Source organism: Sapajus apella, unplaced genomic scaffold (assembly GCF_009761245.1).
Source record: "Sapajus apella isolate SASKATOON/1434 unplaced genomic scaffold, GSC_monkey_1.0 scaffold47, whole genome shotgun sequence".
Classification (NCBI taxonomy): Eukaryota; Metazoa; Chordata; class Mammalia; order Primates; family Cebidae; genus Sapajus; species Sapajus apella.
Genome location: NW_022436987.1, coordinates 12,732,960 through 12,756,737, shown reverse-complemented (window position 1 = coordinate 12,756,737; position 23,778 = coordinate 12,732,960). Strand labels below are relative to the sequence as shown.

At 40.7% G+C, this 23,778-nt stretch overlaps 1 protein-coding gene across 1 annotated transcript in view; it reads right to left on the bottom strand.

Moving 5' to 3' along the window:
* OTOG (otogelin) overlaps positions 1–23,778 on the bottom strand; it is a 103,587-nt gene that overhangs the window by 11,330 nt on the left and 68,479 nt on the right. Inside the window, exons 39-47 of the mRNA XM_032240888.1 lie at positions 23,398–23,487; positions 7,842–8,025; positions 5,242–5,462; positions 4,938–5,076; positions 3,279–3,473; positions 2,877–3,089; positions 2,287–2,391; positions 2,049–2,156; positions 1,528–1,629 (exon numbers count right to left, since the gene is read on the bottom strand). Of these exons, the coding sequence (XP_032096779.1) occupies positions 1,528–1,629; positions 2,049–2,156; positions 2,287–2,391; positions 2,877–3,089; positions 3,279–3,473; positions 4,938–5,076; positions 5,242–5,462; positions 7,842–8,025; positions 23,398–23,487 (1,357 nt within the window). The remainder of the gene's footprint in view (positions 1–1,527; positions 1,630–2,048; positions 2,157–2,286; positions 2,392–2,876; positions 3,090–3,278; positions 3,474–4,937; positions 5,077–5,241; positions 5,463–7,841; positions 8,026–23,397; positions 23,488–23,778) is intronic.

The following is a 23,778-nucleotide window of genomic DNA, read 5'->3' as shown; positions in this document are numbered from 1 at the left end:
TCTCAAAAAAAAAAAAAAAAAAAAAAAAGAGCATGTCCAGAATGAGCTGATTTTGGTAAACTACATCTACTTGAAGGCATAGAGAGAATCTGGAAGGGTAAGTATCCACTGAAGCATTGGCAATGGAATTATCCAGCAGGTGGGAAGATGGTATTTTCATTTTCTTGCATTTACTTGGAACGTGTACTTTCTACAACGCACATACAGTGCTTTTGTCATGTAAAAGTATGATGAAGATTGGGAGAAAGTGATCATATCAACAGCCTCTGTTTTTGAGCACCTACCGCATACCAAGGACCATTAGGTCCTTCACATAAATTATCTCTAATCTCCACAACAGCCCCTCAAGGCAAATACTAGCATCACCATTTTACAAAGGAGCAACCTCAGCTCAGAGAGTGAGTAAGTTGCCCTGGGCCACACAGCTGGTAGAGAGCGGAACTGAGGCTTGGAGGCTGACTGACTATGCCCATACTCCATCCACATGACTAGGCTGCCTCTCGAGAAACATGGAAAGAAATGTGAATACAGAAGGATGGCTCAGGGGTGAGGTGATGACAGAAAGAGAAAGACAGAAGGGAAGGAGAAAGGTTAGTGAATCTCTGCCCAGATCAGTCTTGCAAATACTGTGGCAAGTGGCCAAACAGCTCCTGGTCAGGTGGGGCCTGGTCATCTGGGCAACTCTCATGGGATGGGAGCCTACATTTTTTCCGAGGTGGCTCTTGACATTGAACCAATCAGGGCGGTCCTTGGGTGTCCTGATGGAGGCCCATCTCCTACTCTGCTCTGGGTAAGAAAAAATGTCATACTTCTCCTATTAGCCGTGTGTAAAGCAATTTTTGTAAATTGAGTCATAGTTAAATCAAACCATTTTGTTCATTTTCATCCGTTAAAGCAAACGGTCCATAATGCTGGCTGCACTATGCTTAATAGTTACTACTGAGGTTCTATGTACACAGTGCATTCTCTATCAAGGTACTATGAACACAGTACATAATATGTACATACTATCCATGTCTACATGTATGTATAGTATCATACATACAGGTACCAGGTCCTATAAAAATATTGGAAAAGGCATCCTTTTTTTATCATTGCAAAATAAAAGAGTTTCAGAGGCTTTGCAGCATGGGGCCTTCTGTGATATAGCCTCCAGAAACCAGCACTATGGCGACACAGTGGCGAAAGGGACCCTGAAGGGGGGGGCCTTGGGTCAGTCGGGGAATGAGGACCTCTTATCAGTGCTGTGGGAATGGGGGGACCCAAGCATTTGTCCTTCGACCCAAGCCTCTGTCTGCCCTCGGGAGCCTCCATGGAGGAGACAGGCTTGGACCTCCCACCTTCCAGCCTGACAGGCTGACCCAGCTTCTTCAGGTGGGCCTGCACTCATCCTGGCTTCAGCTGCTCAGCCCTCCAGAGCTCACACCCGCTCTGTTGCCCCCAGTCAACCCCCACTGGTCCTGGGGCGAGGACTCTGTGAAGGGCCCCTTCCCACCATGGCCCATTGTGTGCCCAGCCAGGACTCACCACACTGGTACAGAGGGCAGCAGAGCTCTGTGGTGTTCCTGTGCACAGTGAGCACCTCCCCTTCCTGACACTCGGGGATGGGATCTGGACAGTCACCACAAGCTGAGGGGAAAGAGGGTCAATGCTGTAACAGCAGTCCCTGCATAGGGGCTTAGCACATAGTAGGTAGGGGCTCCTCCACAACCCAGGTGTGGCAGGAGCTAAGCTAATAGCAGCATCTCATGGTCTCATGTGATCCGTTCTGGAATCAGAATCTGAAAGTTCTCCCTCTTGTCCACTGAGAGGCATCCCTCTCATCCACTACACTGAACAAGCACCAGTTTCCTATTGCTCAGTCATCTAGGGGGTAACACGGGGCCGGTACCCTCTTCCTCCCACCCTCTTTCTTGGACAGTGAGCTTGTCTTTCTCCCTTTGCCCACCCCATCTGAAGACCCCCCAGCCTTTCCTCCCAGCTGCCCAAGGACACAGGGGTGAGGCTGGCAGACCATGATCTGGCTGTGTGCCCTGGCGGTGACCCACCGCAGAAGTAGGAGGTGCAGCAGGAGTCCCCCAGGCGGCCCGCAATCAGGGTCTGGTCCTGTCGGCAGCTGGGGACCAGCTCTGCCTTGCAGAGATCTGGGTCACACTCTGGGGAAAAGGCTGGATTTAGGTGCTGGGAGAGGAACCCGCCTGGCCACACCTGGGCACCTGCCCCCAGAGTCGTCCTCCCCCCACTGCCCTCAGCCCGTCCCCACCCTCCCCGCCCCAGGCCTCTCACCACAGCTGTAGCTGGGGCAGCAGGAGTCCTCCTGGAAATGGGTGAGGAGGCGGTGGCCTGGGCGGCAGGTGGGGGCAAGGCCCTCACACAGAGTCTGGTTACACACTGGCCCAGAGACCACAGGGCCTGTCACCTGGAGGCTGGATGTCCCCACTGCTGTCCAGCACTGGCTAGCCCCTGGACACCTGGCCCCACTCCTCCCCACTGCCCCCAGGACCCACACTCCTAGATGAGGCTTTGAGGGTCACACAAGTGTTCAGAACTGGGACAGAAGAGCAGCAAGACCTAACATTTGTCAACATGCGCCCCACCTCACAGCAACCCCAAAAATGGGCCCGATTGTCAGCTCATGTCCCGGGAGAACGAACGAAGGCACAGAGGATGTGAACTGATTTGCCTGAGGCCACATGGCTACAGGTGGGGGAGGAAGAGTGGCCAGGCTGCCTGGCTCCACAGCACTCCCTGCACTGGCTCCTGAGCCTCTACCCCTGCCCCCAGGCATTCTCTCATCCACTGGACAGAGTGTGCAGGGCTGGAGGCTTTTAGCTGTTTTACAGTTGAGGTCCAAGGAAGTGAAGGCAGACACTCACCACAGACAGTCCCCAGGCAGCAGGGATCCTTGGTGGGTAGGAGCAAGGCCACCTCCCCAAATCGCAGGCAGCTCTCAGGGCGGGGGCCGGGGCAGCCCGGATCCACCGCAACGATGGTGTCTGGGGCTTGGCACTGTTGCTGGCAGCAGCCACTGAGGGAGCTGTTCCAGGTCTCCCCCAGGGCCCTCGGCACCCCCATGCTGTCAGTGCAGGCTGCAGAGGGGCATGGCAGGGTGCAGGGGACTGAGGAAGGTGGGGACGCCAGACCTTCCCAGGCTAGACTCTCCCTGGGGTACTAACCACCCCTAAGCAGACCTGGAAGGTTACAGATGGGTCTCAGCCATGGTCAGCAGGAGGCGAGGTCAACTTTGGAGACCCTGCCCAGGGAGAGGAGAAACCTACCGCACTTGGCCTCCGAGATGCAGAGCGCGGAGTGGCGCCGGTGTAAGATGGTGCCCTCGGAGCAGACGCAGCCCTCACCCAGCACCTGGCAGTGCTCTGGGTCCAGAGGGCCTAGCAGCCCATCCTGGCATGTCTTGGGGGGTTCACAGGCCGTCACACATGCCTGGTATGTGGAGTCACTGGAGCACAGGAAGGCTGCAAGGGCACAGTTGGCATCAGGCCTACCTCAGACCCTAGGCAGGGCTCCCCATTGAGGGCCGAAAGAACAGGAAGGGATGAGGAGGGGGTTCAGAGTGTCATCCACGGCTCAGCAGAGAGTGTTTAAGTCAAAGGGCTTGGTGACATCACCTCCTTCCTTAGATCAGGACTCAGCAAAGTACAGCCCACAGCCCAAATCCAGCCCACTGTCTGTTTTTTGCAAACAAAGTTTTATTGGAACACAGTCATGCCTGTTCCTTTATATATATTCTGTCTAAGGCTGTTTTCATACTAAAAAGGTAGAGTTGAGGATTATGACTGAGACCATATGGCACACAAAGCATCAAATATTTGCTATCTGGCTCCTTACAGAAAAGGTTTGCCAACCCCTTGCTCTAGATCAGTGTTTTCAAACTTCCTTGACTGCAAAAAGTAGATATTACGCTGTGGCCCAATACACACAAGCATGTAGAACAGTGGTCCTCCAGTTCAACTACACAAGAATCCCTTGGAAGTTTTGAGATACCATTGTAGGGAGCCCGCCCCAGGCCAACTGAATCTCTGATTGTGGGGTCCATGCATTTTCAAGTTCCTTGAGTGATTTCAGAGTATTTAGTATTGAAAACTGCTTCTATATAAAATAAAAAATCTCTTTTACAAAATAACACTAACTTTCTATGAGCAATACACACTGGTGTTTTTCATTCTATTCTATTGTATTTTTTAAATGCTGGTGCTGACCCCTAAACTGATTTCATTCTCACTAAGTTGGAATCCACAGTGTGAAGAACACAACCCAAGAGGACTTTTGTCTTTTCCTCTTTTACTTGTCATATTGTGGGTGCGGCCCTCCTGTGAGCTGATCCCAGCCTTTCTGGATGTGCTCACATTTATAAATCAAGCTACTTTACCCCAGGCCACCCCTGTAGACCCCACCAGTCAAACCTAATTGGGGGAGGAGGAGGCAGATCTCATCTCCTTTCTGCAGGAAAGAGGGGAAAGACTGCAAGAAGAGAAAGATGAGCAAAAAAGAAGCAGAGGGAGCTAAGATGTACTGGACGGTGTCGGGAGGGTGGGGGAGGCCTATGTGAGCACTCGGCACACTCTCCCCAACAACCTCAAAACCACGCTGGGAGGGGGCGATGGTTGCAGGCTCCACTTTCAGAGAAGAGATGCAAAGAAAGCAAATACTAAATGACAATACAATTACTATGTGCTAATATATTCATATGAATTATAATAAGTTCATTAATATAAAAAGTATATACTTTTATATTTAATATAAAAATTAAATATAAATTAAACATATAAAATATTTATAAATTTACTAATGCAATAAATGCATGAATGAGTAAACCTGGGAAACTGTACATGAATTTATATCAGGGAGCCTTTTCCCACTTTAACAGGGGATGGGAGCAATAGTCACAAAGGAGGGTACCCCTGGCCCCCCAAACTCACGGCAATAGTCAGAACGCCGCCACTCAATGCACACGTGAAATTTGTGGCACATGGCCACATACACAGTCAGGGCCACGCAGGGCTGCTGCACGTACTTGGTGTCCCGGATCCACAGCTCACAGAACAATTCTGGAGACACCTGGGCATACGCATCAGGCAGTGCTGCTTACTCTGATGCCACACATCCCAGGACCCAACTCCTCCCCTCCCTGCCCAGAAGGAACAATGAGCCTCTGCAAGTAGGTACTGCCATCCCCAGTTAGCCTAGGAGGTGCCCCCAACGCTGGACCCAGTTGGCACATACAAAGTGGTGGCAAGCACTGAAGGTGCGGTTGGACACCATGCGAAGGCAGGGTGAGCAGTCAGTTGTGGCACAGCTGTCTGGGCGGAAGCGGGTCTGGCCCACCGAGGTCAGGGAGCTGGGCACCTGCCAGCTGTCCAGAAAGGGAGCAGGATCCTCAGCCCCACCCACCACCGAGCCATCCTTCAGGGTGAGGTCATTGGCTGCATCTCCATCACAGATACCTGAAAGGGGCCAAACAATCCCAGCAGCCACGATCATCACTACCACACTCATGTCGTCAGCTCTCACTTATTGTATTCCTCACAGTTCTTTGAGGTCAATAATAGAATTATCCCCATTTTATAGATGAGGGAAATTAAGTGAAGGGAAACTAGGAAACCTGCTATAAAAGAAAATGTCTTTATTCTTTGGAAATACACATGTATTTAGGGGGTAAAGGGATACGATGTCTTGAAGTTATTTTCAAATGGTTCTGAAAAATGCATATATAGATAATGTGCATATAAAAGTGTATACACAGAGAGAGAGAGAAGGAGAAAAGCAAATGGGGTAAAATGTGAACCATTGGTAGATCTGGGTAAAAGGTATACATTATCTTATGCTATCTTTGCAAGTTCCAAATTTTTATAAGTTTTGCTATATTTCAGCAAAATAAAAAGCTACCCCCCAAAAAATCTGCTTTAGCAGTGACTGCTAGCTAATTATAACAACTGTTCCCTCTTTTTCCTGGGCCATCAGTGTATTCTTCCCAGACGCCCTTGCAGCTAGGTGAGATCATCTGATTGAGTCCCAGTCAATGGCATGTGAGTGAAGGTGATGAGTACCACCTCCAGGCCTAGTCCATAAAACCTTCCCAACTGCCTCCTCTCCTGTGAATTTGGAGACTCATGTTAACATGGCAGAACCAGAAGATAGATGGAATCTGGATCTCTGAATCATTGCTATCCATTTGGGAACTTATGTATGCCAGAAATAAGCTTCTGTTGGGTTAAGGCACTGAGATGGGGGTAAGGGTGAAATTTATCTGTCCCAGGTTTTAATGTGACCTAAACTTCTGGTCTCAACTCTCACAAACCATCTATGTGCTCCAGACACACACTTTCCTGCCCACAACTCTGCTCAAGCTGCTCCCTCTGCCTGAAATACTTTCTCAGATGTCCTTACTTCAAGGATGCCTCAGATGCACCACCCATGACCTTCCAAAATCTGTGTAACAGTCACTGGCTTGCAGGTCAGCCTTTCACAAAAGATTGTAGCTCTTTGAGCGCAAAGACTCATTTTCTTTTAGATTCTCATTTATCTCAGCACTCCCCCAAGTTTTTCTAGCAGGGTGCCCAGCTATCATTTGTTCTGTCAAATAAAATGGAGATATAAATGATCTGACTTCTGCTTCAACACCTCTAACCACCATTCTGTGAATATAAAGCATAATTAAAGGCAAATTCTCATATCTTATTAACGGTCCCCATGGTCACACTTTGGGTCTAGGCTTTAAGTCAGTGAGGGGTGACACAAAGGTATCCTAGGGAGGAGTTGGCTCACCAGGGTACTGCTGACCACAGTGCCATTTGCTGGGAATGAACAGAAGAGAAGGAAGAAATGGTGAGAAAAAGATGATGGTAGTGATGGTAATGGTGGTGGTAGTGATGGTGGTGGTGGTGGTGGTGATGGTGGCATGTGTGTAAGAAGTGTTTGGTGTAAGAAGCATCATAAAACAGGAATTTTGTCTGTTTTGTTCACTGTTTTATCCCTAGTGCCTGGTACATGGCAAATACGCGTTGAACAAAGGAAAGAATGAGCATGGAGCTGACCTGCATGTGTTAGTGCATGTGTAGAGGGCATTTTGAATGCAGAGAGCCATGAATATGAAAGTGTGAATGATCACCAGGGCTGCAGGTGGAGGATGGAGGGTGTATGTGTGTGTGCGTGTATGTGTCATGAGTGTTTCTAGCTTACCCATAATGACAATCATGGTAGCCTGTCATGGAGTGCCCTATGAGTGTCCATGTACTTATGCCCCAGAAATGAGCAGCAGCCCACATCCAGGCTTGTCCTGTAGCTCTTTTCCTTATGACAATACATTCAATCCCTTAGGACATGCTCTCTGCAATTATGTTGTGGTCTGAAGAGCACTAGTTCTGTGTATTGTGGCAACTCTGTTGTGTGCCCTTAGCTAAGCTACTTAATCTCTCTGAACCCCTTTTCTTCTTTGGTTCGGTGGGGATACCAACGGCCATCTCTCAGTGCTGTTGTGTGGATTACCAGGAATAAGTGAGATAAGAGTGTGGAAGTGCTTTGTGAAATGCCCAGGCTCATGCAGATGGAGAGGATTATCCAACTTTAGGAGGCTGTCAGGGAAGCTGACAGACAATCCCGGCTGAAGTGACAACTAGGTGAGTCCCTGCAGCCCCTACTATCTCCCTACTGGCAGCTTTGGCCCCAGGACACAAGACATTAGGCTTCCCTGCCCTGGCAGCTCTCCTGCTCCCACCTCTGGCCTGGTATTCTGTTACAGCCTTTCCTGCTCCAGAAGGAATTATGTCTGGAGGCAGAGGTTGACCTGGAAAACATTGTCTTTCCCCAGCTGGGTCCCACCTTACCACACAGGCCATGGCCCTGGGCCTTGCTGGCTTTGCTGGCCTCCACGATCATGAGTCCTGAGCTGTGGAGCCACTGGATCTGGATGTGTGAGGGAGTCAGGATCATGTACATGTGGCCTGTGTCCTCGATTCTGAACCCATACCTGCTCACAGGTGGCCACACAGGCTGCGAATCCACAGTCACCTTGGGAGGGAATTCAGTGTGAGCACAGCTTGTCCATCAGTCCATCCATCCATCCACCCATCCATCCATCATCTGACAAAAATTTTTTAGGTATTTGCTATGTGCCAGGCTGTTTCAGGCACATGCAGCCAAATCACAGTCAAAGTGGCATGGGAGGATTTTAAAACTATTTTATGGGAAAAATACAATGAAACAAGAAATGCAACAACAGGAGGCAAGCTGCATCTTAATGCCCAGATAAACACAAATCCAGAGACCTTCCGACCACTCTCTTCTTTCCTGATTCTGTTCCGATAACTTTTTCTGGGAGATTTTCCCTAAATTCCCAGTCTTGGGGTTACACACCCTTGATCTGGGCTTTCCTTATCTCTGTGCTGACCAATAAGACAGAAAATCTATTTGTTTCCACATCAAGATCTCCAGTGAACTGAGTTTCTTAAGGGCAGATACTATATCTGATTCATCTTTGAATCCCCAGCATCTGCCTTTGGACCTGACATAAATCGGGGCTAAATCAATATTTGTTAAATATGCAACACACTCTAATTATCACAAACACTTTAAATTCAAGGCTACAACCTCTACTACATATTATCAAGGTTAAATTTAAATGTACCCTGGGTTATTATGATAGTTTTACACTGAAAAAAATGGGATAGGAAAAGATTAAGATTTTAAAGTGTTTATAATGAATTAACCTCCTCCCTTCAAGATTAGACTGTTTCATATGCTCCTGAATGTCAAGTGGGCCAATAAAGAAATTATGAAAGAAATCAAAACATTTCTTGAAACAAATGATAATGGGAACACAACATACCAAAACCTACAGGATACAGCAAAAGGAGTACCAAGAGGGAAATTTATAGCTATTAGTGCCTACATCAGAAAAGAAGAAAAACTTCAAATAAATAACCTAACAATGTGTCTTAAAGAACTAAAAAAGTAAGAGAAAACCAATCTGAAATTGAAGAAAAGAAATAATAAAGATCAGAGCAGAAATACATAAATTGAAATAAAAAAATACTAAAGATCAATGAAACTGAAAGTTTGTTTGAAAAGACAAACAAAATAGACAAACCTTTAGCCTAACTGAGAAAAGAAAAAAGAAGACTCTAATAAAATCAGAGATGAAAAAGGAGACATTATAACTGATACTGCCAAAATTCAAAAGATCATTAGCAGCTACTATATGCCAGTAGAAGAGAAAATCTAGAGGAAATGGATAAATTCCTAGACACATACACCTACCAAGATTGAACCAAAAAGAAATCCAAAATCTGAAAAGACTAATAACAAGCAGTGAGATAGAAGATGTAATAAAAAGTCTCCTAGTAAAGAAAAGCCTGGGGTCTGATGACTTCACTGCTGAATTCTACCAACATTTGAAGAAGAGCATATAATACCAATCCTACTCACACTATTCTGAAAAATAGAAGAAGAGGGAATATTTCCAAACTCATTCTATGAGGCCATTGTTACCCTGGCCAGGACGTATCAAAAAACCAGACCAGGACATATCAAAAAAAGACTGCAAGTCATTATCTCTGATAAATATTGATGCAAAAATCCTCAACAAAATACTAGCAAGCTGAATTCAACAATACATTTTAAAAGATCATTCATCGTGACCAAGTGGGATTTATCTCTGGGATGAGAGGATAGTTCAATATATGCAAATCAATCAAAGTGATACATTATATCAACAGAATAAAGGACAAAAAAACATATGATCATTTCAAATGATGCTGAAAATGCATTTAATAAAATTCAACATCTCTTCATAATAAAAATCCTTTAAAAACTAGGTATAAAAGGAATATACCTCAACATAATAAAAGCCAGATATTACAGAACCACAGCCAGTATCATACTGAATGGGGAAAAATGAAAAGGCTTTCCTATAACATCTGGAACATGACAAGGATGCCCACTTTCACCACTGTTATGCAACATAGTATTGGAAGTCTTATCTAGAGCAATCAAACAAGAGAAAGAAATAAAGGGCACCCAAACTGGAATGGAAGAAGTCAAATTATCCTGTTTGCAGATGATATAATCTTACATTTGGAAAAAAAACTCAATATTCCACCAAAAAAACTATTAGAACTGATTTTAAAAATTCAGAAAAGTTGCAGGATACAAAATCAACATACATAAATCAGCAGCATATCTATATGCCAACAGTGAACAATATGAAAAAAAAAATCCCAGTTACAAGAGCCACAAGTAAAATTAAATTATCTGAGAATTAACCAAAGAAGCAAAAGATCTTTACAATTAAAATTATAAAACCCTGATGAAAGAAATTGAACAGGACACAAATGGAAAGACAGTCCATGCTCATGGATTAGAAGAAACAATGTTGTTAAAATGTCCATATTACTCAAAGCAATCTACAGATTTAACACAATCCCTATTAAAATACTAATGATATTCTTCACAGAAATAGAAAAAAAGAATCCTAAAATAAATAGGAAACCATAAAAGACCCAGAATAGCCAAAGCTATCCTGAGCAAAAAGAACAAAACTAGGGGAATCACATTACCTGACTTCAAATTATACTACAGAGATATAGTAACCAAAGCAGCATGGTACTGGCATACAAATAAGCATGTAGGCTGGGCACAGTGGCTCATGCTTTAATCCCAGCACTTTGGGAGGCCAAGGTGGGCAGATCACCTGAGGCCAGGAGTTTGAGACCAGTCTGGCCAACATGGTGAAACTCTGTCTCTTCTAAAAATACAAAAATTAGCCAGCCTGTGACCCCAACTACTCGGCAAGCTGAGTCAGGAGAATCACTTGAACCTGGGAGATGGAGGTAGCAGTGAGCCAAGATCATGCCACTGCACTCCAGCCTGGGTGACAGAGTGAGACTCTGCCTGAAAAATAAAAGCAAACAAACAAAAAACAGACATATACACTAATGGAACATAATAGAGAACCCAGAAACAAACTCACACACCTTCAGTAAACTCATTTTCAACGAAAGTGCCAAGAACATATATTGGGGAAAAGACAGTCTCTTCAATAAATGATGCTGGGAAAACTGGACATCTGTATACATAAGAATAAAACTAGACCCTGTCTCTCACCATATATAAAAATCAAATCAAAATTGATTAAAGACTTAAATCTAAGACCTCAAACTATAAAAACTACTACAAGAAAACATTGGGGAAACTCTCCAGACATTGGTTTGGGCAAAAATTTCTTGAATAATGCCCCACAAACACAGACAACCAAGCAAAATGGGCAAATGGGATCACATCAAGTTAAAAAGCTTCTGCACAGCCCACCCTCACCACAAATCAACAAAGTGAAGAGACAACCCATAGAATGGGAGAAAATATTTGAAAACTATCCATCTGATGAGGGATTAATAACCAGAATATATAAGGAGCTCAAACAACTCTATAGGAAAAAAATCTAATAATCTGATTTTAAAATGGGCAAAAGATTTAAAATAGACATTTTTCAAAAGAAGACATACTTGATGAACATAGATGCAAAAATCTTCAATAAAATATTGGCAAACTGAATCCAGCAGCATATCAAAAAGTGTATCTACCATGATCAGGTAGGCTTTATCTCTGGGACGCAATGTTGGTTCAAAATAAACAAATCAATAAATGTGATTCATCACATAAACAGAAGTAAAGACAAAAACCAATGATTATCTCAATAGGTGCAGAAAAGGTTTCTGATAAAATTCAACACCCTTCATATTTAAAACTCTCAACAAACTAGGTATTAAAGAAACATACCTCAAAATAATAAGAGCCATCTATGACAAACCCACAGCCAACATCACACTAAATGGGCAAAGTCTGGAAGCATTCCCCTTCAAAACTGGCACAAGAAAAGGATGCTCGCTGTCACCACTCCTATTCAACATAGTATTACAAGTCCTGGCCAGAGCAATTAGGCAAGATAAGGAAATAAAGGACCTCCAAATAGGAAGAGAGGAAGTCAAACTATCCCTGTTTGCAAACGACATTATCTTATATCTAGGAAACCCCATAGTTCCAGCCCAAAAGCTCCTTCAGCTGATAAACAACTTCAGCAAAGTCTCAAGATACAAAGTCAATGTATAGAAATCACTAACATTCCTATATACCAACAATAGCCAAGCCAACAACCAAATCAGGAAGGCATTCCCATTCACAATTGCCACAAAAAGAATACAATGCTTAGGAATACAGCTAACCAGGGAGGTGAAAGATCTCCACAAGGAAAACTACAAAACACTGCGCAGAAAAATCAGAGATGACACAAACAAATGTAAAAACATTTCATGCTTATGGATAGGAAGAATCAATATTGTTAAAATGGCCATACTGCCCAAAGCAACTTATAGATTCAATGCTATTCCTATCAAACTACCAAAGATATTCTTCACAGAACTACAAAAAAAAAACTATTTAAAAATTTATATGGAACTAAAAAATGAGCCCAAATAGCCAAGGCGATCCCAAGCAAAAAGAACAAAGCTGGAGGCATCAGGCTACTCAACTTCAAACTATACTTCAGGGCTACAGTAACTAAAACAGCATTGTGCTAGTACAAAAACAGACACATAGACCAATGGAACAGAATACGGAACCCAGAAATAAGGCTACACACCTACAACTGTCTAATCTTCTACAAAGTCACCAAAAACAAGCAATGGGGAAAGTACTACCTATTCAATAAATGGTACTGGGATAAAAGGCTAGGCATATGCAGAAGACTGAAACTATACCACTTCCTTACACCATATACAAAAATTAACTCAAGATAGATTAAAGACTTAGATGTAAAACTCAAAACTATAAAAATCATGGAAGACAATCTAGGCAATACCATTCTAGACACAGGAACGGCAAAGATTTCATGACAAAGATGCCAAAAGAAATTGTAACAAAAGCAAAATTTGACAAATGGGATCTAATTAAACTAAAGAGCTTCTGCACAGCAAAAGAAACTATCAACAGAGTAAGCAGACAACCTATAGAATGGAAAAAATTTTGCAAACTGTGCATCTGACAAAGGTCTTATATCCATTATCTATAAGGAGCTTAAATAAATATACAAGAAAAAAAGCTAATTAAAAAGTGGGCAAAGGACATGAACAGACACTTCTCAAAAGAAGACATACATGCAGCCAATAAGCATATGAAAAAAAGTTCAACATCACTGATCATTAGAGAAATGCAAATCAAAACCACAATGAGATACCATCTCACACCAGTCAGAATGGCTGTTATTAAAAAGTCAAAAAATATCAGGTGCTGGAAAGGTTGTAGAGAAAAAGGAACGCTTATACATTGTTGGTGAGAGTGTAAATTAGTTCAGCCATTATGGAAACAGTGTGGTGATTCCTTAAAGACGTAAAAATACAAATACCATTTGACCTAGCAATCCCATTACTGGGTATATGCCCAAAGGAATATAAATCATTCTATCATAAAGACACCTGCACATATATGTTCAGTGTAGCACTATTCACAATAGCAAAGACATGAAGTCAACCTAAATGTCCATCAGTGGCAGAATGGATAAAGAAAACGTAGTATCTATACACACCATGGAATACTATGGAGCCATAAAAAAGAATGAGATCATGTCCTCTGCATGAACATAGATGGAGCTGGAGGCCATTATCCTTAGCAAACTAATGCAGAAACAGAAAACCAAATACTACATGTTGTCACTGATAAGTGGGAGCTAAATGATGAGAACACATGGCATGTAGAGGGGAAAAACAGATACTGGGGCCTACTGGAGGGTGGAGGGTGGGAGGAGGAGAGTATAAAAAAATAACTAATAGGTACTAGGCTTAATACATGGGTAACAAATAATCTGTATGACAAAGCCCTGTGATATGAGTTTATCTATATAAGAAACCTGCACATGTACCCCTGAACTTAAAATAAATGTTATAAAATAAAATAAAAAATAAGACATCCAAATGGCAAACAGGCATATGAAGATGTTTTTAACATCATGGATCATCAGAGAAATGCAAATCAAAATTATAATGAGATATCATCTTACTCCAGTTAAAATGGCTTTTATCCAAAAGACAGGAAATAACAAATGCTAGTGAGGATGTGGAGAAAAGGGAACCCTCACACTCTTGGTGGGAATGTAAATTAGTACAATCACTATGGAGAACAGTTTGGAGGTTCCTCGAAGAACTAAAAATAGAGCTACCATATGATACAGCAATCTGGGTATACACCCAAAAGAAAGGAAATCCATACATCTAAGTGACATCTGCACTCCCATGTTTGTTGCAGCACTGTTCACAATAGCTAAGATTTGGAAGCAACCTAAGTATCCATCAGCAGACGAATGGATAAAGAAAATGTGGTACATATACACAATGGAGTACTATTCAGCCATAATAATATGAGACTCTGTTATTTACAACAACATGAATGGAAATGGAGGTCATTATGTTAAATGAAATAAGCAGGCACAGAAAGACAAAGCTTACATGTTCTCACTTATTTGTAGATCTAAAGACCTAGACAATTGAATTCATGGACATAAGGGAAGGATAGTGGAGGGGTTGAGGGAGATATGGGAATGGTTAATGAGTAAAAAAATTATAAAGAATGAGTAAGACTTAGTGTTTGATAGCACAACAGGGTGACTACACTCAATAATAATTTAATTGTACATTTAAAAATAACCAAAAGAGCATATAACTGGATTGTTTGTAACACAAAGTATAAATGCTTGAGGCAGTGCATGTCCCATTTTCCATGATGTGGTTATTACACATTGAATGCCTGTGTCAAAATCTCTTGTGTATCCCATAAATATATACACCTACTATCTACCCACAAAAATTAAAAATTAAAAAAGGATTAGGCTGTTTTATTCATCACTTTGCAAATTATGCAGCACATGAACTGCTATGTAGAGGGAGCCCCAGTCCAGGAGTCACAAAGAAAATTTGGTGACCCTAGGAGAGCCCCTGGCTCTCCTAGCCTGAGCCTTCCTATTTGTACAAACAGGGGCTTGGGCTTCATGATTCATAAGCACTCTCTGATTTCTGGGAGTAACCATACATATCTGAAGCCCAGAGAGGAGCCTCACCTACATTCACAGGACTCCAAGCCCAAGCAAAGACAAAGAACAAAAGGTTAAGAAATAAGGACTTGGACTTCCATTTCTGACCAAGGTGGAGTAACAGCAACTGACTGGATTTACCTTCTTGCCTTAAATGACCAAACAAACTGACTAAATATGTAAAACAACAGTCTTCCAGTGGGAACAGTCAGCAATGCAGGAGAGTGATCCCTGAAAAAAAAAAAAAAAAAAAAAAAAAGGAAACAAATGAGGTGAGACTTATGATTGCTAAAGATTATTACTTAGAGAGTTTGAGGCTACAGTGCAGGGAGCAGGAACCCAGGCAGAGCCTGGTGGTTTCCTAGAGTTTAGAAGGCAAGAGATGGACATTCATAAAGGCCAAGGTAGCTAGAGTTTGCATGGCACAGAGAGAGAGAGAGAGAGAGAGAGAGAGAGAGAGAGAGAGAGAGTTCTGAAGCTTTGCAGAACCCCCTCCAACTCTGTCCTGACCCTGTCCTGAATTTTCAGCTGAATATCGATCAATGTATGCAGGTTAGGAAAATTAACCGAGACTAGAGAAAAAACACCTAAAAGGAACAGACATAAAAATCCAGAGTTAAACACAGGGCTGGGAATAGTCGGAGCTACCACCAGCTAGAATAGAAAAACCTTCTAATATGTAGAGGGTAGGGCAGGGTATGCAGAAGGGTATCGCTTTAGTAGCAGGGCATTGGTATGAAGGGTAAAGAATAAAAGCACACTCGGAATAAGGGCTACTTTGGCTTTACTTAACAAAGCTTAAAGGCAAACCTCAGAAGGATCAAACTGTTTCCAAGTAGCATAACTATTACAAAGCTCAAGAATATTTTTAAAAATAAAATGAAAGAATATCCAGCATCCAACAAGGCAAAATCCCCAATGTCTGGAATTCAATTTAAAAAACTGTCAGGCATGCAAAAAAGCAGGAAAATACAGCCTATAATGAAAGAAAAAAAAATCAATCAGAACTGAGAAATGGCACACATAGTAGACGCACATGGTAGAAAATGAAATACAATTTTTTTAAAATTGTTTAAACTATATGTGCTCAAGAAAGTAGAGGAAAACAGGAGAAGGGGAGACGTTCATGATATAATAAGACCCAAATTAAACTTGTTTAGATGAAAAATATCATGTCTGAGATTAAAAACACTGAATGGAATTTACATGTTCCAACACTATAAATGAAAAGATCAATGAACTTAGAGCAATAAATACTATGTGAAATGAAGCAGAGAATTAAAAAAGACCCAATAAAATGATGAACAGAGAGCATAAGTGATCTGTGGGTCAATTTCAAATATCCTAATACACATGTAATTGAAGTCCCCAAAAAAGAAATGAATTACTAGGCCTATCATAGCTAAATTGCTTAAAAACAGTGATAGAAGGAAAATCATAAAAACAGCAAGAAGGGGTAGAAAAAAATACACTATGTATGAAGGAACAAAGAATGACAGCAGATTTCTTATTGGAAATAAGCAAGATAAAAGATAGTGGAACTTCATAACAGCACTATTCAAATAGTCAAAAATATGAAAACAGGTTAAATGTCCATCAATAAATGAATGGATAAACAAACTATAATATATACATACAATGGAATATTATTCAACCATAAAAATGAATGAAGCATTGATACATGCTTCAATGTGGATGAACCCCCAAAACATAGATCTCAATGAAAGAAGCCAGACACGAAAGGTCAGATATTGTCTGACTCCACCTACATGAAATATTCAGAATAAGTAAATCCAGAGACAAAATGCAGATTTGTAGTTGACAGGGCTTGTGGGGAGAGGTGAATAGGAAGAAACTGCTTAATCGGTATGGGGTTTCCTTTTGGGGTGATGAAAATGTTTTGGAGCTATACAGAGGTGATGGTTGCACAACATGGAATTTATTAAATGCCATGAATTATTCACTTTAAAATGCTAATTTTATGTCATGTCAATTTCTCCTCAATAAAAAAAGACAGTATCAAAGTCTTTTAAAGGACTAAAACAAAAAAATCAGCCTATAATTCTATATTCAGTGAAAATATTTCTTTAAATAAAGACCAAGACTTTCCAACTTATAAAAGCTGAAAGAATTTATCACCAGTAGATGTGTACTACATGAGTGTTAAAGTCTTTCAAGCAGAAGAAAAATAATAACAGATGCAAATCTTGACTTACATAAAGGAATAAAAAGCACAAAATGGTAAATATATGGATAAATATAAACTTTCCTTGTTTTAAAGTTCTCTTTAGAAGATAAATTAACCGCTTAAGGAAAAATAATAAAAATTTACTTTGGAGTTTGTGATAAATATAGAAGTAAATTTTATGACAATAACACAAAGGCTTGGGGAAAGGAAACAGCAATATACTGTTATAAAGTTCTTATGGAATATGTAATGCAATATAATATTATTTGTAGCTACTCTGTGACAAATTAAAATTACATACTATGATATCTAAAGCAATCATGGAAGGAGAAAAAAGTATAGACAATAATCCAACATTAGAGATGAAATGGAGTCATTAAAAACAATCCAAAGAAGGCAGAAAAAAGAAGAAGGAGGGACCAAAGAACAGATGTCACAAACAGAATACAAATAGCAACAATATATAAACATCACCATGTTGAGGACCAAATTAAACATAAATGGTATAAACATCCCCAATTAAAAGGTGGAGGTTGTCAGATTGGATTTTTTAAAAAGGAAGGCTCAACTATTTATCCACTGAAAATAACCCCACATTTATTTATTTATTTATTTATTTATTTATGAGACAGGGCTTCACTCCTGTCACCCAGGCTGGAGTTCAGTGCAGTGGTGGAATTACAGCTCACTGCAGCCTCAACTTTCCGGGCCCAGAAGATTCTCCCACCTCAGCCTCCTGTGTATCTGGGAATATAGGCATGTGCCACCATACTTGACTAATTTTTTAATATGTATATTTTCAGTGGAGATCATGTTTTGCCGTGTTGCCCAGGCTGGTCTTGAACTCCTGGGCTCAAGCAATCCACCTGCCTAAAACTCCCAAAATTGTGTGAAAGATGCAAACTACCAAAATTTACCGAAGAAGAAATACATAACCAAAAATAGTTCTACATCTACTAAAGAAATTGAATACGTGCTTCAAAATCTCCCCAGAAAAAAAGATACCCAGGCTCAGATGGCTGTAATCCCAAAATGAGATTACAGGCATGAGCCTACATGCTGGCCAAAATTCCCACTTTAAATAAAAAGCTGGCTGGGTGCGGTGGCTCACATCTATAACCCCAGCACTTTGGGAGGCCAAGGTGGGCAGATCACGAGGTCAGGAGATTGAGACCATCCTGGCTACATGGTAAAACCCCATCTCTACTAAAAAAAAAAAAAAAAAAAAAAAAAAAAAAAAAAAAAAAATTAGCCCAGTATGGTGGCACACACCTGTAGTCCCAGCTACTCAGGAGGCTGAGGCAGGAGAATCACTTGAACCCTGGAGGTGGAGGTTGCAGTGAGCTGAGATCACGCTGTTGCACTCTGCCACCTGGGCGACAGGGTGAGACTCTGTCTCAAAAATAAATAAATAGATAATAAATAAATAAATAAATAAATAAAACGCCACACATAGGTTAAAGAATGAAAAAAGATACATCTTAAATGTACATATTAGTTACATATACATGCTAATACTAATTAAAAGAAAGCTGGAGAAGCTATTACAGTCAAGTCATACAAAGTGGAATTCAGAACAAAGACTTTTACCAGGATAAAATGGCCATTACCTAAGGATAAAAGAGTTAATTCATCAAAAGGACATAACTATCCTGAATGTTATGGACCTAAATAACAGACTTTCAATATATGTGAATAAAAAAAACTAATAAAACTCCAAGGAAAAATAGATAAACAATTATAGTCATAAATTTCAACATTCTCTCAATAACTGAGAATAAACAGATAAAAAATTAGTAAGAATTTAAAAGGCTTGAACAACACTATCAGCCAACTTGACCTAAGTAACATTCATAGAACACTCCACCCAATAATAAAATACACATTTACTTAGAGTATATTCTTGAACATAAAATAAATCTTACCAAATGTAAAAGAATTCAGGTTAGACCAATTATGTCTTATGAACACAATGAAATGAAATTAGAAATCTATAACAGAAAGACATCTGGAAAATCATAAAATATTTGAAGATTAAATAAAATACTTAAAATAATTCATGGGTCAAATAAAAATCAAAAGGGATAACTTTAAAAGTATTTTGAACTGATTGAGAAAGAAAACATGGCATATCAAAACTTGTAGGATGCAGCTAAATCAATACCTACAGGGAAAACTGTAGCACTAAATGCTTATATTAGAAAATGAATAGAGGTCTCAAATCAATGACATAGGCTTCTACCTTAACAAACTAGAAAAAGAGGAGTAAATTAAACCTAAAATAAGCAGAAGAAAGAATATAATAAAGATAGCAGAAATCAATGAAATAGAAAACATAAAAATAATAGAGAAAACCAATAAAGCCATTCTGTGAGAAGAACAGTAAGTTTGAGACGCCTCTAGCCAGGCTTGTCAGGGAAAAGAGAGAAGACACAGATAACTAATGTCAGGAATTAGATATGGCACATAGATTCATGTCCACAGAAACTAAAAGTATAGTAAGAATATATGATGAACAACTTAATGTTTATAAATTTGACAACTTGGATGAAATAGACAAATTGTGTGAAAGATGCAAACTACCAAAATTTACCGAAGAAGAAATACATAACCAAAAATAGTTCTACATCTACTAAAGAAATTGAATACGTGCTTCAAAATCTCCCCAGAAAAAAAGATACCCAGGCTCAGATGGCTTCACCGTTGAATTCTACCAAATGTTTAAGGAATAAATATTACCAAGTCTACACATACTTCTCCAGAAAATTAAAAATGGGAGAATACTTTCCAACTCATTATATGAGGCCAGTATTACTCTACTACTAATAGTAAACTATCATATTACAAGAAAAGAAAATTTAGAATAATATCCATCATAAGGACCCGACAATATATAAAAAGGATAATATAACAAATGAAGTTAATTCCAGGAAGGCAAGACTGGGTTAACATACAAAAATTAATGTAATTTATCACATTAATAATCTGAAAAAGAAAATCAATATTAGCCCAATAGGTGCAGAAAAAAGCATTTGATAAAATCAACATCTACTCCTGGTAATAAAAAACTCTCGGCAGACTAGGATTAAAAGGAAATGTTCTTAACTTGATAAAAGACATCTGTGCAAAGCCTCCAACTAACATCACGACTTATGGTGAAAGACTGAATGCAGTCTCCCTAAGATCAGACGAGGATGACTGCTCTCAACCTTTCTTACTCAGCATCACACTAGAGGTCCTAGCCAGTGCAATTGGCAGGAAAAAATAAATTAAAAGCATAGTAATTGGAAAGGAAGAAATAAAACTGTCTCTATTTGGAGAAGACATAATTGTCTATGTAGAAAAACCCAAAGAATATGAGAACTAATAAGTGAGCTTAGTAACATTGCAAGATATAAGCTCAATATGCAAAAATAAGTTATATTTGCATTAGTAATAAGCAATTGGAAAGTAAAACAAAAACAGCAGAATTACAATAGCACCAAAAAATATAAAGTACTTAGAATAACTCTATTAAAATGTGTATGATCCTTACACTAAAAATTACAAGACACAAATTAAAAAATAAAAGAAGCCATTAAAAAATAGAGATGAACCATGTTCATGAACTGGAAGACTCACCAATGTTATGATTTCAATTCTTTTTCCAAATAATCTATATATTAGGTGCAAGTCAAAATCCCAGGAAGACATTTGATAGAAATCAAAAAGCTGATTCTAAGTTTCTATGAAAAGTTAAAGGAATTACAATAGCTAGGCCAGGCACAGTAGCACATGCCTGTAATACCAACACTTTGGGAGGCTGAGGCAAGAGGATCCCTTGAGGCCAGGAGTTTGTGACCAACCTGGGCAACACAGGGAGACACCCCCCCCATCTCTATAAAAAAAATTAAAAATTGGCTAGGCATGGTGGCATACACTTGTTGTCTTCTACTTGGGAGGCAGAGGTGGAGGCTGCAGCAAGTTATCATTGCACCACCGCACTCTACTCTAGATGATAGGGCAAGACTCTAAGACTCTTGTCTAAAAAAAAAAAAAAAAAAAAGACAAAACAATACCACCTAATTTTTAATGTTTAATAATAAGTAATGGTAATCGACAGTGTAGCATCAGTGAAAGGATAGATTAATAGGACAAAATGAAAAGTGTATAAATAATTCTAAACATTAATTGGTTTTTAAATAAAGGTTCAAAGACAATTCCATGGAGACATAATAGTCTCTTCAAAAAAATGGTACTGGAAAAATTGACTACTCCCATTTGAAAAATGTATCTCAACCCATACTTTGCACCATTTACAAAAATTAACTTAAAATGCAAGATACACATAAAAGCAATACCTAAAACTATAAAACTTCTAGAAGAAAACATAAAAGAAATTCTGTGTGACTTTTGGCAAGGTTCATTAGGTACAACACCAATATCATGAATCATAAAAAGAAAAAAACTAATAAACAGGACACCATCAAAATAAAAAAAAAACTTTTGTCTTTTGAAAGACATTAGTGGGTAGGTGGGAAAACATGCTGCAGACTGGAAAATTATATTTTTATCTGATAAAGGGCTTGTATCCAAAATATACAAGAAAAGTTCTCAAAACTCAGTAGAACAACATGATCTTTAAAATGTGCAAGAGACTTGAACAGATACTTCGCCAAAGAGCATATACCATGGAAAATAAACCCATGGAAAGACACTCAACATAAGCAGAGAAATGCAAATTAAAACCAAAATGAGGTCCTATTTGACACTTATTAGAGTGACTAAACAAACAACAAACACATGCCACCAAGCGCTGGCAAGGATGCGAAGCTCCTGGAGCTCTCATCCATTGCTGGTAGGAATGCTAAATGCCTACTCTGGAAAACAGTCTGGCAAGTATTTTAAAGCTAAATACATCCTTCCCGTTCAACCCCGAAATCTACTCCCGGGGACTTTATCTACACAAAACCTGTATGTAAATGTTTACAGCCACTTTATTTGCTATTGCCTCAAACTGGAAATAACTCAAATTATCTCTCAACTGGTTAATGGATACATAAACCATGGTACATCCATAAAATGGAATAGTATTCAGCAATAAAAAGGATTGAACTACTGATCTGTGCAACAATATGGATGAATGTCACCATACACTCTGGTGAATTTGTATGACATTCTGGAAATGGCATAACTATAGTAACAGGGGACAATGGTTGTCAGCAAGTGGGGAAGGGGTTGGCAACAAAAAGGCAGGAGGTCGTGTTTGGGATGGTAAAACTCTTCTGTAACATGGTTGGAGGTGGTAGCTACATGACTGTGGGTGCTTGTTACAACTTACAGAATTGTATACTTAAGTAGGGTAAATTTTACTGCTGATATTTTTAATGGAAAAATTTTATAAACTAAGAAAAGAAGCTCAGGGTTCTGTTCAAGCCTCCACCCCATGGGAAACCTACTGTCCTAAGCCCTGTTCCTACAAGCACCACAAAGTGTGATGCACTCTGTGTTCAAGGGCAGATTCCAACAGGAATGCAAATTAAAACCAAAATGGAAGGAAATCTGCAGATTGAGGCTCAGGAATTGGGGGCAGAGTCACAACTTTGGGACTTGAGGAGAAGACGGATCAGTCCCCCTTGCCCACCTGCTGGAAGGAGCAAAGGTTGGCCCTCTGGGAAGGATGCCCACTTGGGGTGGGCTGTTGTTGGATACCCCAGCCTTCTTGATAGAGGTGGATTTAGTTAAGCCAATGAAGCTGACATTCAGGGCTCCTCACTTCTTGGTAGGGGCCCTAGTCATAATGTGTTCATGTGGGCATAGGTTTTTGTAAAAATTGCAAAAGTGAGATCTTTTAGTCATAAATATTTAAGCCCACTGTCTCTTGCCTTTCCAACTTTTTTTCTGTCACAACAATATCCCTTCCCTCCTGGTATACTTCCACCCCTGAAATTAGAGTGGCCACAAGCATTCTAATTATAATTGCTTCCAAATATATCTAATTTTGCATTATGTTTTAAAGAAGGCCCCCTCCCTACCCCTGCCTCAAATCATGACTCAGCCTCATAGCCCCTCCACCCCTGAACTCCATGCCCCTCGGCTGACTGTGGCCCTGCCCTGGAGGCTGGCTGTTTGATGCACTCACCTTTCGGTTGAAGCGATTAATAGTGACCTGATGGGTCAAGTAAGTCACATTCAGCATCACCAGGCAGAAGGGGGGCCAGTTCAGGTGCCCCTGCAGAGAGAACCCAGCCCTCATCAACCTGGAGCCTTCTCACAGCAAATGTGAGTAGTCTCCCCTGACTCCCCACCTGCACTATGCCAGAGACTCCCATCGGGCTAGGCAGATGGTGCCCAGGGGTCCATGGAACATTTCTGGTTCCATCTGACCTTATGCAAGCCCAGATCAAAACAGACAATAGGAAAGAAGGGAGAAAGGAAGGGAAGGAGGAAGGGAGGGACAGGGGAAGGGAGGGAGGGAGGGGGGAAGGGGGAAAGGGGGGAAGGGGGAAAGGGGGGAAGGGGG